Below are 16,163 nucleotides of genomic sequence, written 5' to 3' on the forward strand. Positions count from 1 at the left end.
TGTAACTGCACGGATAGATATACGTTATTTAGTTTATTGGGCAAATTTACATGGCACGGTCAATGCATGTGCTGCAAAGTTACAACACAATGTAACTTTATTTGGACGAGGTGTAACTCATTTAAATGACTGTCTTGAACATTTGGTTTTAAATAAATAAAAGTTATTAAACCTAAGTCAATGGAACAACGTTAGTGGATCACTATTCAAAAAGCGGATGATCCCAATGTAGAGATTAGAGAGATAAGTGACTCGAGACATTGCTTAGTTCGAGGCGAGTCGTATGTCGTTTCAGCCACGGCATTGATGTCCCCTTTATCGCCCTTGAAAGTCAGTTTATCCGACGGACGAGAGCTGTATCCCAGTATCTGACCACTTTTGTCAAATACTGAGGTATAGGCATAGACACCCTCCTCTTATCAGCCCTATGATGGACCAATTACGGACACTTAAGTTTGTTTCGAAAAGGAGTAAAAAAACAAACTTAACTATCGTTTCCTCAATGTGCAAAGCTTTATAGAAATATAGCACATCATTATACCCTAATAGCACTCTGATCACAAATAGGTTCAACCTCCAAATATACATAGTAACAACACAAGTGAACGCCAGTAAATCCTGAATACACTTAAATTCTTAATGTGATACATTACAGTTGTTTCAATAGGCTAACAATGGCGCTTCTCCTATCAGATAACGTGTTGTGGTACTGAACTCACATAAAATCTAAATTTGTATTCGTACATTCTTAGAAAGTAAATTGCGTAGTAATTAATGAGATCGTGCTCTCAACGAATCAACACAAGTATTTGCGTTTCCATCATGTTCCTTGATAAAAATGCAATTGAGACCCCTCTACAATTGAAAAAGGCACCCGATCATACCTTACGAATATTACTCTGCAATTAAAAATAAACAGCATTACGGTCAATTAACCCGATCCATTGATCAAAACAAGAACAGGTTGTTGGTTTTTAGCCCATTGCTCGACATCACAAGTTGAGGTACACGCATAACCTCAATAAAACAATGTGCATAACATTTCCAAACTTTAAATCAAACATCATACTAAAATATGAAGCTGACTTGATTACGTGATCCATGTATTATGTATAAACTTTCTTTAATATCAGACTGTTCGCTTTAATAACCCCATGTGTATTTCTGGTCTTTCAGTAATTCAGAGAGGCGTTGATTCCACGGACGGTAAAACGTCTGCAAGTGTTTTCGTGTAGATGGCCACATTGTCATATTTCTCTTTTTCGCTCGTGCGTTCACGTTCTTCCTATTCCGACTTACGATGGAGTTTAACGTCTCAGTAGGTAAAGGGTCTATGGGAGCAGAAAAATACAAACGAAGATTGTAAACGGTCTATAGGTGCAAAAAAAGAAAAACGAAGATAAGGAGAAATGCTAAATGCAATGAGTTATCTGTCTAAGTAGAATTTAAAATATGAAAGGGCCCACATCCATGTCACTCCCCCTTCTTCCTACATATGAGGCATGCTGGGACCATGCCCATTCTTTGATATATACACTTGTACATTGCATTTACACCCACATCAGAAACAATTATGAAATGTAAATCACTTTTGTTCATCTAATGCATGAAATCACATTGGTTTAATTCAAGTTTCCTTTGTTTGTGAAACTGCAGAAACTTGAAAAGAACACATCCCGAGTAATCAACTTTTATCTAATGTCCATTCTTGGCCACCGTACCTCGAATGTATTATTTTCTTTGCCATCAAGCAGGGGGGGGGGGGGGGAAACGAGAGAACAATTACTGATTGGAGATATTTCCATCGTTATCAAGAATTTCCGAATCTTTATGTCGTAAATTACTCCTATTTGTCTCAAAATCAACCCAACAATTTCGAATTGATTTCGAGTTAAACAAAACATTAAACTGTAGACTTCGTCGTTTAAACGACTGTATAGATTCCCGTGAATCAAATTCCTTAAAAAATAAAGTTGATGAAAGCAACAAACCTAATTCGAGATATTTTATCAATCGTTCTAATTCATTGATCGGGTTACTTTTCCAGTCTTCTAATCTCAGAACGTGGATATTCTTAGATCCAAACACTTCGATCCATTCTCGCAGGTACAAGAAAAACATCCCTTGGTAAAGTGTCTGTTGATTATGGAATAGGAAACATTAACGACATACGTCATTGCTTCTTAAGATCAAATTTGTCAAATCGGGTGGGTTTGGATATCATTCTCAATCGTTAAACAAAGTGTATGGTGCTTAAAAAAAGTGTAACTTTACACACGTTCAAACACAATAAGTTTAATATGTTGTAGACCGTTACAAAGGTACTATAGTCCGAGCGGCTGAACAACGTTGTCTAACACTTTTGGTCATATCCTCTGGTCCAAAAACAAACTCTAGAAGAAATCAAATAATAATTTATAAATAGTATTGAGTGTCATCCTATAGTGCTGCTTTCATTTCAACAAATCATCAGAAATGATTAAAGTCACACAAATCTCATATCTTTGGCTTAGATGTGTGTCAGTTTTTTTTTTAAAGTAATTCTCCAATTCAAGGGAGACGGAAAAAACACAATCAGTTGGAGTCAGTTGGCGAATGCGTCAGGCTTATTTGGTTTAAAAAATATATATAGAAAATCTCTGACAAATATACGACGATATAAAGATACGTATCGCAGATTTCTTTAAGTAGGTAAGAAAAAAAGACATATAGATAAACTTATAACGGTATAGAATGATTTGACCAGTCGTTTAGTTAATCTTATACAATGTGACTTCTACATTGTTATTTATTTTTCTGCATATTGCAAAGTTACAACTTATCCCAACTGCGGCGTTAAAGGCGCACAGTATTGCCAGCAAAATTAACTCGAAAGTTATTTAAGGATTTAATGATCATAAGTACATATCACGGAATTTCATTTACTCCCAACGGTCTTCCAAAGACATCATGAAGAGTGAAAGAGGTAATTAATGTCTCACTGAGGAAATATACGATGTTGAGGAAAGCTGTGAAACAGTGCTGCTTGCATTGGTACAAGGACATGTGAAATTGAATGACCATAATTTGAATTTCTATCATATATGGTGGCAATACCGATAACCTCTTCAGTCTGCTGATGAATCTTACATTAATAGCTCAATGTAAAATCGCTGCAACATCACTAGTCTCCATATCAACCAGGGCGTCGTAGCATTATGCAGTCATATAAATAATTTTATATATAATTAAATATTAGATAATCATATGAAGATAAACCATGCCAAATATACAAAAAGATCCACTAAAATTCATCTGATGGCAAGCACAGTGTCGCATGTTTCTCCCATTTTCTTCCGGCCCGAATGAATCTCAATCGACTTTATAATCTCTTTTACGTTACTTGTCTACATCCAATGGAGGGCTTCGTTGCATGATGTAGCTTGTCGGAATAGAGATGCAGCTCTCTGATGCAGTGTGTACAACTTGCAGTTACCTGAGCACATAAAATAACGCCCTCAGTTGGGTAGCATATATACGTTAGGTGTCCCCTTATACTCGTCTGGTCACGCCCAGGCCCGTAGCTATGAATGCAAAGGCACAATACTCATGTCCTGTCATAATGTGCACTTTAGTACACACGGTGACGGCATAGATTGGAGGGGCTCAATAGTCTGTGTTGTGTTGCGGAGGGGGCTCAATAGACAATATTGGGCTGGAGAGGGGGGCTTAATACACCATATTGGGTGGGGAGGGGTTCTGTAGTCTGTATTAGGCTGGGAGGGTGCTCTGTAGTCTGTGTTTGGATGGGGAGGGGTCTGGCTACTGGTCTAGCAACGCGACTGCCGATACCTTCAGTCATGATGATTATCCTGAATCCAACATAATAACGTCAAGTTATTAAACAACAGTTACGTACGTTAAAAAGAGGTGATTCCGGCCTTTCCCCATTCATGAACGCACAATACAACGGTGTGTGTATTGATTCACACTTCGCTGCTTTCTTGAGCAATTGCTTGGTTTTGATATGAAAGGTCCTTGGGTTTTGCTTTGCATTGTATGTAATCATGTAAGTAGTCCATAATCTAAGAATAGAAAGAAATCAAATGAGTAGCTCTTACATATACCCATATTGGAACTTGGGTTGACAACATTGGAAAATAATTTTATTTTGCTTCGTTATAAATTATTTGCCCTTGTGCAGTTAAGAAATATATGGCTGGGGCACCCCCTCCCCCACCCAGTGAAGTCAGTTTTCTCTCCTCTCGCTGGCTCTAGTTCTTTAATGTTATTAACGCTTCCAATCTGAACCAAAATATAGGCTTGTCTTCTTTACCCCTACTTCTACATAACCGTTATGTTGGCATAAATGAAGTCAATTAATGGTGTTTAATGTGTTATTTCTGAGAATTTAGTATAATTTTCTTTTATGGCTGCTCATAGTTGAATGTCAAATCAGAATCAGCAGTTTGATTTAGTTCTTATTCTTCAATGCGACATTTTTATCTCCTTCAACTTTTGAACTTGTTTCAGTTGTGTCCATTCTCGAACACCACGCATCTCCATGCACGTATAGGCCATACAGTGTAAGTAATAGCAACGCAAGACCTGAGCTCGCTACGACAACCCAACACATATGGCATTGACAATATTAATGATATATCACATGAGTGAAAACTCTGTTCTGATTGGTTGATCACGCTTAGTATATAGACAGTCGTTGTGATTGGTCGTTTCCGTTTGCATGCCATTAAAGCAAATTCAGCTTGAAGTAACGACGCATTGCGCACATATAATATACCACGTGTATAACGACCAACCCCCCCCCCCCACCCTACCCACACATTGATAATCCGTTAACAGGGCAACACGACGATTTAATAACGTCAAAAATGGTGGGTTTGCATCTATGAGAGAATACTATCATGGACGCTGCAATTAGGTAACCTACATGAAGTTTTAAGCTTTATAAATATATTGAAAGTACTTTTCCACAGGGTCTCTTAGTGTCACGGTTATCTTGGCAGTTGGCTGGACTGCATGAATTAAATCTGACAAAAAGACTGGTGGATCGGTCTGATTGGGGAAATGCCTCTTCCAGTTGTAGATTCCAAGACCCCAAAGGTTGGAAATAGAAGCGTCACCTGTACGAGACAAAGAGTACAGAATTACCACAAATTTGGTTCTATTTGTGAATTCATCTGTTTAAATCAGAATGAATAATCAGGACTGAACTTTGATGTCCTTGATTATATTTCAATCATGTATTCAGAGAGAAGTTCATTTATTATAAGGTATAAAAATATTCAAATGCGTCACATTTTAGGATAAGAGAAGGTTTAGTCAGTCAGATTAGGCTCAGCATTCAATCAACCATATATCCAGTTAAGGACAAGATCATTGGGTAAGCCAACAGTTTGGATGGAATACATTTCTCTTTGTCGCCCTGTTTGCCGTCGAAAGTATCCCGTTAAGTTTTCTTTGCAGCCTAGTTATCTTTGTTACAAAGTTGATAATTACATAATTAAACTTACCAAAAATAAGCTTAGGGTTTTTCTGTATCAGCTCCACAGATTGATTTTTGTATAAGTTTAAGTACCATTGTACAGAACTATCGTCGTCTTGGCCTGTTTCCTTACGAATGTGTAACACTGCAATCAGAACGTACGGACATGCTCACTTCGTGTTGAGAAAGGTATGGAACGCCAAAAGGACTACAACTGATGATATATTATATGATCATAATATATAAATAATAATACATAAATACTAATATACAGAAAAGACACCATAATATACTAAGTTTAAACGGTTATAATAGTGTTAACATGATGATTATAATAAATCCACGTTAAAAATAAGAAAATAAACGATAATAATAATAAAAATAAAACAATACTATTAAAACTGCTTACGATACAAAACACAAGTGTATGCATATCAGCATGAATACGTGCATGCATATGCATATTATTCATAAGGTGGACCTCACGACTCACATGAAAGGTAGCTGATTGTTGTTTTCACTGTTGTAGAGTGTTGTTCTTGTGTGTGACGTGTTTACCCGTATGTAACCAATCACAAATTACGATACAAAAGTAATTATCATCCGGTCCACGACGGGAACAAAATGGAATGGTTGCACAATTGTGCTGTGGGGAATGTGTTAGAGGGAATGCTATACCCTTTATAACTAATACAAATGTCCAAACTATCATACATATGCATACGTATATGCATATGTATGAGATTTTATGATACAGAAGTGCTCTTATCCGGTCCGGTCAAGAATACCATGGGTACACAACTGTGCTGACAGCAAGTTAGAGGGAATTCGTTATGTCCAAAATCTCATACATTTGCATTCGCATATAAAAACTAAGCGCTGGTTGTCGTAAACAGTTTAGATTACCATCGTGTACTTTCGTATTATAAACGTCAGGCCAACTTACTTTTACACATTATTATAATCGTGTAATTTCTTATTATCGACATACAGTTTCTTATTATGATCATGTACTTTGTTATTATAATCGTGAAGATTCTTATTATAATCGTGTTTCTTCTGTATATTATCGTGTTTAATCGGTAAATTATCGTATGCAATTTAGTATATTATCTTCTAAAATTACTATAGGCTATATTATATACAATTATATTATCATCATCTGTTTTGGTCCTTTTGGCGTCCATAAAAAAGTGCCATCATACCATAGAGCAGAATATCATACATACATCGTCAATGCTGTGTAATAGTGTATAATTGTGATATTTCCCGTACCTATCAAAGAAACATTTGTTGTGCTGACTGCATTTGGGAAATGTTAGTTTTTAAGTAGGCAGCTTTATGATAACATCACAAAGCCACACGTACAAAATGGTTAATTATGAACTATGATGGACTTTAAACTTGATGCGTGTATGTCTCGGAATTGTGAGTACTGCTCCCGCTATATACTATACGTTCAAATTCCAAAGTTACAACCCAATTACAACGCGCCGCTTGAAAAAATGACTGTAACTGTCATGCTTTAATTGGTAATTAAAGTAAAAGCCTGCATGACCAAGAGCTGTTGTGCCTTGTTATGTGAACTTTTGCTTCTTGTTTCATAACTCACCAAGGTCTTTGTGAATAGGAGTATTTGTGTACCCAAGTCTTCTCCACGCCCACCAGTGTGGTTCCTTAGCAACAGGTAGTACATCCGGGTGTTGAATTAATTTGTCCCAGAGATCTGTAGTTCCACACTTATAGGAGCCGAGCTGGTAGAAATATGGCACACACTGAAGCTCTGTCCCCTCGTACCAGCAAGGATTTCGAAATTCAGATGAAAAGTTATCAGGAAAGCGACCCATGACCTGAAATTTAATCATTGATCATAAAATGATGGCATGGGTTGGACAAAATATTAGTAAAAATTGGATCTATCGTGAATACTTGTATTTGGTTCTCAATTAAAATAAAAAAATTATTCCTGAAAAAAAGTTTATTCCCTACCCTCTTCACTTAATCCTCGTTTTGTCCCTCTAAAAGTTTATCTCCTACCTATCCTCTTCCCCCTGTTGGTTTCTTTCTTCTCTCCATCCTTTGTCCACTAATCCCCTTACATCTATCTCCTCTGTGTTCACCCTGCTCATTAACCTGTCTGTATTCTGTGTTTTTTTTTGTCCCTTCATGTGTTACTGTTACTTGTCATTCAGCGTCTGAAGAAGATCCTGATAGGACCGAAACGTCAGGTTTTCATACTTTTACACGTTTCTCAAGTAAGTAAGCAGAAATACGACATCACGTGATTGATGATTAGCTAGCTGTCAATAATATTGAAAGAACTTTATTAATTTAACACACTAACCTGTTGTAAAAGACGTTCCCATCTCCTCTTTGGTATTCGCTGTCTTTGAGGTGGTCCTTTTGTAGCGCTCTCACCGTATTTGACCAAGTAGCTGTTGTTTTCTCTGCCCAGAGGAATGGCAGGTACGCGGAAGAGTTGCTCATTTGATAATATGCTACCTGGATAGGCTACATGCAGTTTGCTTACTTTCCATGTCAACGTGTAACTTAAAAAACATATGACGGTCAACACAAGACATCCAAATGTGATCATCAAAGCCTGTGCAATAAGTAAACACAAACACACAAAAAACAAAGATAACATATATAAGATATTGACGGACGGAAGATCTTTTAAGCATTGAATTGGGACGTTTTTCAAGATAGGTTTCAGGAAGGCAAACACCCTTCATGAACAATTGATGATAGGCTACATAATAACATCTTTTAAATTCAGAACCCCCACTCATGAACTCCGAACTGAACACTAAAGCAGCGTCTGTCCTTTTGCTCCTTGAAATTTGACCTCAGTCTCCATTGATACTATGCATTTTGATAGTTTTTCACTTGGAAATGCCCTTGAATGTTAATTCAACGTTTGTCATTATATCAGAGCAAAAAGTCACACTTTGCGCTTCCGCATTCAAACTTTAATCTCTGACAATTCATACTAGAGTAAAAGGAACGGTACCTTCCCCTTCGTTTGACCTTCGACCCCTGATATTTGATCTTTCATTCTCTGGGTCTGCGAGACACAAATTCATATCATAGGGCACATACCAACCAATTTTTCAGAAATTCGGCACAGTTGTTTAAGGTGGAGTTTTTGACAAGTTGTAGATGTATCGGATACACACAAGGACAGTTTTTCACCTCTTGCAGAAATGGCCTTCCGATCATTTTTAAGTTCTTTCAATGTTTATGTTATTTGAAGTGTACTAACTTTGCAGACCTTATTGTTCTTTCAACAACTTATTTACTCACTGTTTTTGTCTTCGAAGTCATGACCCTGTGTATTCAGGTTGCGCGCATGCGTATATTTACAGATCGACGTGACCGGGTAACCTCGGGAAACGAGTTCGCACTTCTTCTTCTAATCTAATTTAAAGAAAATCTGTTTTTTTTTTTTTTTTAAATATTACTGCATTTTATGCATGTGTGTGAAGTTCTTTATAACGTGCAATAAATTCAAGGAACCAGTTATGCAATAGGGACATAATTGTCTCGCACTTGACATGCACTTGTCATCTCATGCACATGCAATGAAGGATAGTCGCATAATAACACTAAGTGATGTTGGTAGCCTATACCAGAGCAGGGGAGCTGCCATTCTAAGGCATACTAAATAGCTTAATGTAAAAAGAATATTCGGTAATGGTGTTAGGCATGCAGTAGTGTAGGCCAGCGTACATACATCTTAATATACAGTTTTGAACGGAAAGGACAATACACATGCCCGCGCATGCGTTCAATTAATGTTTGGGATAAACAAAGGCGATATTCTTGACCGAATTTTCATTCCCACGAACTCTGGGAACGGGCCAAAATGTGTGATTATATACTACACAAATAGTATAAAAAATATACTATATAGACCGCTGAGATGGAATGCATGGAGAGGAATCAAAATGCAATAGAAATAGGTGTTGAGGGAATCATTAATTAAGAAATATGTCACTGAAAATGCCCAAGCTAATGCATAGGTTCTCATTGCGTAAAATGAAAAAAGTTGGACATTCCTGTTAAAGGTAGAATTCTTCAAGACCCTGGCATTCTGCTGTTACTTTGCCTGTTACAATTAATATGAGTGCGCCCTTACAGCCTCTTTCGAAAATCTGTCAAATTACAAATATTACACACACAAAAATCAAACTAGAGGCAGATTTTTAATAGGGCACCAATAGTTGGTGTTAAATATTCGACGATATGCATAAGTAGAACGAACGTCTTGACCAAGACTACGTTAAAGGAAGTTTGCCACACCAGGCATGTTCATTATTTAATTAAACAAATTGGATCTACTGCGATTTTTCTCAATATTGTATGACACTTCGACTTATTAAAGGATTTCGTATGGAAGAGTTTAACCCTACAACCAACCAATCACGAGTTCCCTGGTTTACGACGTGGTAGGTCGACTGTTTGTTACCCTTGATTTGTATTGCTTACGAACCAATAGCAAATTTAACACTCAAATGATATCAGTATATGATATATGCTAGACGCAAAAATGATAAATGGTGTGAGGTCGTAAGTGATCCAGAAATGCAATAATTCAGTGAGTTTTCAATGACGTAATTAGCTGCATCTCTTAGCAATCTGATATTTGAATGATTTCATGCTAACAAGGATCCGCATGGACACATGGAAGGGCCATTTAACTCCACAACGGTAATGTCTACACCCAAAATACACACAATTTGCCCCTGTCGTGTTAGTTGCCATTGGTTTGACTTTTACCTCTGATGACTTCAAATAACCTTTGACCTCTACTCAATATGGAAACAAATATGGCATAAACACGGTATTCTGATTGCAAAGGTTATGCGATTTACATAGAACCTAAGAAGCAAACATCAATACAGTATATTGTAGGCTATAGTAAACAAGTGGAAGACACAATGTCACTAGCACAATTGTGCTTAACTTGGTCTCCATCATAGTACGGAATAGCTGTACATATTCTGTGAGGTTTGTAAACTGAACGTATAATGACGTCATCGTGAATAAAACCAAATGCGGTCCACTCTCACGGACATTAAAGAACAAAACATGAACAAGGTCAAAGGTCAATCTGATTCGACCACTCTTACTCAATGGAACGGTGACGCCACTCTGATTTCGGTTCCAATTTGCGACCGACTTCATATCGACTTATCATCGACTTCTGATCCCAGATAAATTAATTAGAACATTCAAGATAATATTATCTTGTAGTCTGTATACTAATTAACATTGCATTAATGAATAATTATGCTATGTTTTCTGATAGCGTATGAAGCAGAACGGCAGATATTATTTACATGAGGCACATTATCTACAAAAGAGGTATTGACATCGCAGATAAGAACAAAGTTCCAACTAAGTTGGTTACCTTTGTGAGCAAAGTTGACGTAAATTGATAAGGATGAGTTGAAAACGCAGTTTTGTGTAAATGGAATGAAATTACATTAGGTACAAGACACTGGACCAGTCTTTCCTGGTAGTGACACTAACAGAACTTGTAAAGGACCATGTAACTCTCGGGTTTAAGTTAAAGGAAGTAATTCAAGTTTGCACAACTAGTTTGGTCCCTTCGTTTGATATTGCTTACTTATACTTCTGAGTTTTCACTTATGTTCCTTTCTAAAAAAGACAGTTGTTTAGTTAATTTCTCTGTCCTCTCTTTTAATCTATTAATGAGTTATTTTGAAAGTTTAACTGTTTAAATGAAAGACAGGATGACAGCTAAAAGCCTAGGCAGTATGTTGGCTTTATGATCACAATGAGAAGTTTACTAGAGTTATTGTTTTGCAACCGAGTTATTTAGTAGTCTTATTGTTATAGTCACTTTGATGTCATTTATGTTCTACAGATGATATAACATGCACCTATGTTAACTGCTTTTATGAATATCATTCAAGTATTGATTTAATGTGTGCGTAACGGTATGTATGTGTGTATGTATATATGGGTGTATGTTTGTGTGGGTGTATGCGTGTATGTGTGTGTGCGTGTATGCGTGTGTGTATATATATATATATATATATATATATATATATATATATATATATTGCACAAGTACCTGTGAATAATGCGTTTATCTATATACCAATTCTGAGAACACTGTAGCTGCTGCTCAAGCATCCTGATGTTTTGCATTTCGTTACTCATGACCGCAAAAGTCGTGACGGTGTTTTCAAGGATTACTGTGATGTAAACCATTGCAATTTCAGAAAATAAAAGAAAGAAATAAAAAAAATTACAACAAGATTGCAACGCTCTTCAGCTGCATTTTTTCGATGATGACTTTGAGACAGTGAATCATTTAGGATCAAAACATCTATTCACAAAAATAGGTGCATCTTATTTTATTTTTAAAAAAATCTACCACCAAAGTTTTAATTCTGTGCCGCCCTTTGACACACGGAAGATATAAAGAAATATGGGTTTGATCCAATTCTTAAACACATAGTGAAAGTTGACTGAAATGGTATTCTACTTCCAAGTGGACATTAGAAAAAAGGAATTATTACTCAATTTAGTGCAGACATTTTTGGTGCTAACTCATTTCCTTTTGTAGAGAACTTTTCAGCAAGTCATTATGGCCGCCTTTGTTTGACAATTCGCGAAGATGCAGAACTACTTTACAGCGAAGAAAACATTCAAATGAGAGAAAAATATTCACACAATTTGGATGTGCAACCAAGGGCGGCGGAACCGGGGGGGCACAGGGGGCACGTGCCCCCCCCCACTTTTCCTCAGGTTAAAAATGTGCACTTTTTCTACATAAAAATTGAGGTGTCTCAAGTTAGCAAGAGGCCAGGGAACCAGAATGAACACTCGGGAAGGGCCGTTTCCGGCCATCTGAGCGGTTTGTAAAACCAAAAATTTTCTTGTACGCTCCGCGCCACTCGATGGTGGCGCTCCGCTCAGATAGTCGTGCATACAAATTTGCAAATCCTGGCTACGCCCCTGACTTTTAATGAATTTCTGTGGGTCATACTCAGAGCTATTTCGAATGGAAAAAAATTGTTTCTAGCATGATTTCACCTCATTTTGTCTCAATAGAAAACTTGTTCCTTGTTTCCCAATTTGCACATTGGATATTGCAGTGCTAGTATGCATATTTTCCTTGAGGGGGGGGGGGCGTTGATGGAGTGATGTGTATACGCAAATAAGATAATACAATAGGAGTTATAAAGGGTACTAAATATAAGGCTACATCAGTCCAATCGAATTTCTGCAAAGCGCCCTTTGATGTCGGTGCCCCCCCCCCCCAGATTAAAAGTGCTTCCGCCGCCCTTGTGTGCAACAGGCAACAAGAAACTGTTTATGTTCAAGGTGTCAAAAGGGGGTCAGTTTTAAATAGTTTTTCATCTTTCCATATTCTTCGTAACTTTTTTCTGGATGTGATGCATGATCTTCTTGAAGGTGTGGTCCAATATGAAATTAAACTATATTGTCATAGTTATTATCAGGTAGAGAGTCACCTCTAATGACATTAGATTTTGTGAATGAAGAAATCGCAAGTTATGACTACGGATCAACAGAAAAGTCAAAGAAGCCCTCCCCAATTAAATTACATTCACAGGGCAATTATATTGGTTAAAGGTTATGCAATCTCGGTGTTTAATAAGACATTTGCCACTTATTATTGGACATCGTTTACAGGAAAGGGACATGCCTTATTTTAAGCTGCTGTTGAAGTTATTAGATTACATGGATATAATGTTAGCCAAATCAACTCATGGGTTAATAGCTCAATTGAGTATTCTTATGGATGAACATCCTTCTAAGTTCTGTGAGGTATTCCCAGCCTTTTTCTCGTTCTAAAGCATCACGTGATGGTCAATTATCCTACTTGTTTGAGAGAAGTGGGTCCCCTCACCCATGTCTGATGCATGAGGTACTAAGCTAAACATGATTATTTCTGTCAAATTGCTGATAATTTTCGAAATTTTAAGAACATATGTAAAACTGTGGCAAAAAAAAACACTAGATTAATCATATGTACCATCTTAATTCGTAACAGTCATTAGACACTTTTTTATTAAGTGGCACATTGTTCAGAAAAAAAACTGTATCAAATTTATCTTTGGATTGTACTGACTCTGTTGTCTCAAAAGTGCCAGATGCTACTCTTCTCACTGAAGTGTTTAATGCAAACTGGGTGAACCTCGGGGGAACTGAATATAAGCATTACCATATGCTTTGCTATGACATGCATTACATGCCATTGTTGGTCGGGTAAAGCACATATTGATTTACAAGGATATTGTTTATTTTGTGCTTATTGTGTGATTAGTTATGTTCCAACATCTAGTTCTGACAGTAACAACAATAAATTGTGATTGGTTTCCATACATGTGTTTCTCATTTTGATACAAAGGTATATTTACTTTAAGCATTGATAATATGTAAAGTAATTATATATATACATATATATATATATATATATATATATATATATATATATATATATGTATATGTATATATGTATATATATATATATACATTTATATATATATATATTTATTGAAATCGTAGTGAGTTATATATATTTACTTTATCTATACTTCATGATTTTCTTGTGGTTATTTCGCTTTTCCATAAAAGAAACACACTGGTCGGCTCGTGTCTTTCTTCCACTATCCGAACCATCCCAGAAAATTTTAAATGGATCAAATCCCGTAACAAAACTGTCTTTTTGTTCAATTTTTCATGAAAACTGCAAACATGTTGTTAAGTTGTACTTGAATGTCTTCGCAGGTTAACTTGAAATCAAGACAATTTGAAGGAAATTATTTCAACTCACCTATATGGTCCTATACCATATGCACAAGTTGCCAACTTCTTATTCAATCTTGGAAGATAGTAAGCATACGATTCCAAACACAAACCCACGCGGGGACAATATCTTAAAGCAGATGTAAGTTGTCTAAACTCGTCAGTGTCAGAGGTTTATTGATAAAATTATTCATACCAAAACAACAGAAAATTACAACAAGTATATCGCTTTTGTTTTCTTCTTCTTGAAAGCAGTAGATTGTCAGCTACCCCAATGACGAGAATTTTTTATTAATATGAATATTAGTATCACGAATGGCGTGACATTCTTACTGTACAAACACATATATATTTCACCGCATCAAACGCTTGTCACGGTGCTTTCTACGTTGAACGCGAAGAATGTACTCAATTACAACTGAGGCTGTAACTGTTTATAATGGTTACCTATCTAACTAGCAAACAGTGTCGTGCAATAACAAAGTTCATAATGTTTAAAGACTATAGTAAAACAAACAAACATTTTATCAACAAACTGTTCAACATAAATATATTGCTTAATCATTCAGAAACTGAAACGAAACAACACAGATCGTAAAGGCATCCTCCTCGATCTGTCAATACAACATACGAACAGAGACTGAAAGCTAGCATTTTTGGTTTCGATGATAATCGTACCCTTTGCATTCATGATGGCGTATGGGTGCGTGCGTGCGTGTGTGTGTGTGCGAGTGTGTGAGTTTGTGACGCCCAGCTTGTAAACACGATATCTCAAAAAGAGAAGGTCAGACCAATTTCATATTTGGTGTGTAGAAGTACCACATTAAGTACAAGAAGCTTATTGTTTTTGGTCAAAGGTCATTTAGGGTCACCAGTGGTCAAATTATGAAAACCTTGTAAACACGATATCTCAAGAAAGGAAGCATGGACATATTTCATATGTAGTGTGTAGAAGGACCACACTGAGCAAAAAAAAAAGAATATTGTTATTGGTGGCGGGCAAAGGTGATTTGGGTTCACTAGGGGTCAAATTGTGAAAACCTCGTAAACACGATATCTCAAGTAGGGAATCATGGGCAGACCTCATATTTGGTGTGTATGGAGTACCACATTGTGTAAAAGAAGCCTATTGGTTTTGGTGGGGGCAAAGGTCGTTTGGGGTCACCAGGGTCAAATTGTGAAAACCTTGTAATCAATATATCTCAATACTGGAAGCTTGGGCCGACCTCTAATTTAGTGTGCAGAAGTACCACATTGAGTTAAAGAAGCCTATTGGTTTTGTTGGAGGTCATTTGGGGTCATCAGAGGTCAAATCGTGAAAACCTTGTAAACATGTACACCCTCACTATACATTATGTCAGATTCATGAAGAAAACTGCTCATGTTACATCATCGAAACCACAATGCATTTTTGCATTCTGGTTAAATCAAGTGTTGGACTTACAAAAGGCAAAACAGATCAAACTGAGGACGATATGTAAATAATTTCAAATCGATTGTCCCAACCAAAAGGAGCATCAACAGCAAAGCAAACCGAACGTTTACTACGTAGAGATAATCTTTAAATAGGCTGCCAAAAGACGAACTTGCTTCTAAAGTTGTAGATTTCAATGTCAATTTTGAAATGATGAAACAGTAGTCTGATGGAAGGCTGCTAATATAAATGATGATTTATCACCAAACACAACTTCTATAGTATTTGAAGCTCGTCATATCCACTGCCTCAATTTCAATTTCTTTATTCCAGTATAAATAACAAAATTTATAAATAGGACACATAATAATAATACACAAAAGACGTAAAATGTACAATCATGAAAGCATGAACAAATAAGAAATAAGATGGAGGATTAGAAGTTTGAAAGAT

The 16,163-nt window shown here is 36.6% G+C and overlaps 1 protein-coding gene across 4 annotated transcripts; it reads right to left on the reverse strand.

Moving 5' to 3' along the window:
• Positions 1 to 85: 85 nt before the first annotated feature.
• On the reverse strand, positions 86 to 14,779 carry LOC139959171 (carbohydrate sulfotransferase 15-like). 4 transcript variants are annotated; one of them, XM_071956778.1, is made up of 9 exons: positions 14,325 to 14,778; positions 8,792 to 8,921; positions 7,830 to 8,087; positions 7,098 to 7,335; positions 5,514 to 5,630; positions 4,967 to 5,123; positions 3,899 to 4,064; positions 1,992 to 2,136; positions 86 to 1,331 (listed from the first exon to the last, which is right to left on the reverse strand). In XM_071956778.1, the coding sequence occupies exons 2-9, from the start codon at positions 8,810 to 8,812 to the stop codon at positions 1,144 to 1,146; spliced, it is 1,290 nt and encodes a 429-aa protein (XP_071812879.1). In that variant the 5' UTR covers positions 8,813 to 8,921; positions 14,325 to 14,778; the 3' UTR covers positions 86 to 1,143. The 4 variants fall into 4 exon arrangements, with proteins under 4 accessions (XP_071812879.1, XP_071812874.1, XP_071812888.1 ...); XM_071956773.1 differs by having other exon boundaries at positions 8,792 to 8,905; positions 14,325 to 14,777; XM_071956787.1 differs by lacking the exon at positions 14,325 to 14,778 and adding an exon at positions 14,075 to 14,273 and having other exon boundaries at positions 8,792 to 8,905.
• Positions 14,780 to 16,163: the final 1,384 nt, after the last annotated feature.

The sequence above is a fragment of the Apostichopus japonicus genome, chromosome 3 (assembly GCF_037975245.1).
Source record: "Apostichopus japonicus isolate 1M-3 chromosome 3, ASM3797524v1, whole genome shotgun sequence".
NCBI lineage: Eukaryota > Metazoa > Echinodermata > Holothuroidea > Aspidochirotida > Stichopodidae > Apostichopus > Apostichopus japonicus.

What these genes read in the sequence shown, in the direction of transcription:
- LOC139959171 (XM_071956778.1), bottom strand. Translation starts at nt 8,812, where the DNA reads ATGACTTCGAAGACAAAAACA. An exon ending in GGGAACGTCTTTTACAACAG is followed by an intron (nt 7,336 to 7,829) that starts GTTAGTGTGTTA and finishes ATTAAATTTCAG; the next exon opens with GTCATGGGTCGCTTTCCTGA. An exon ending in CGGAATCACCTCTTTTTAAC is followed by an intron (nt 2,137 to 3,898) that starts GTACGTAACTGT and finishes CATAATCAACAG; the next exon opens with ACACTTTACCAAGGGATGTT.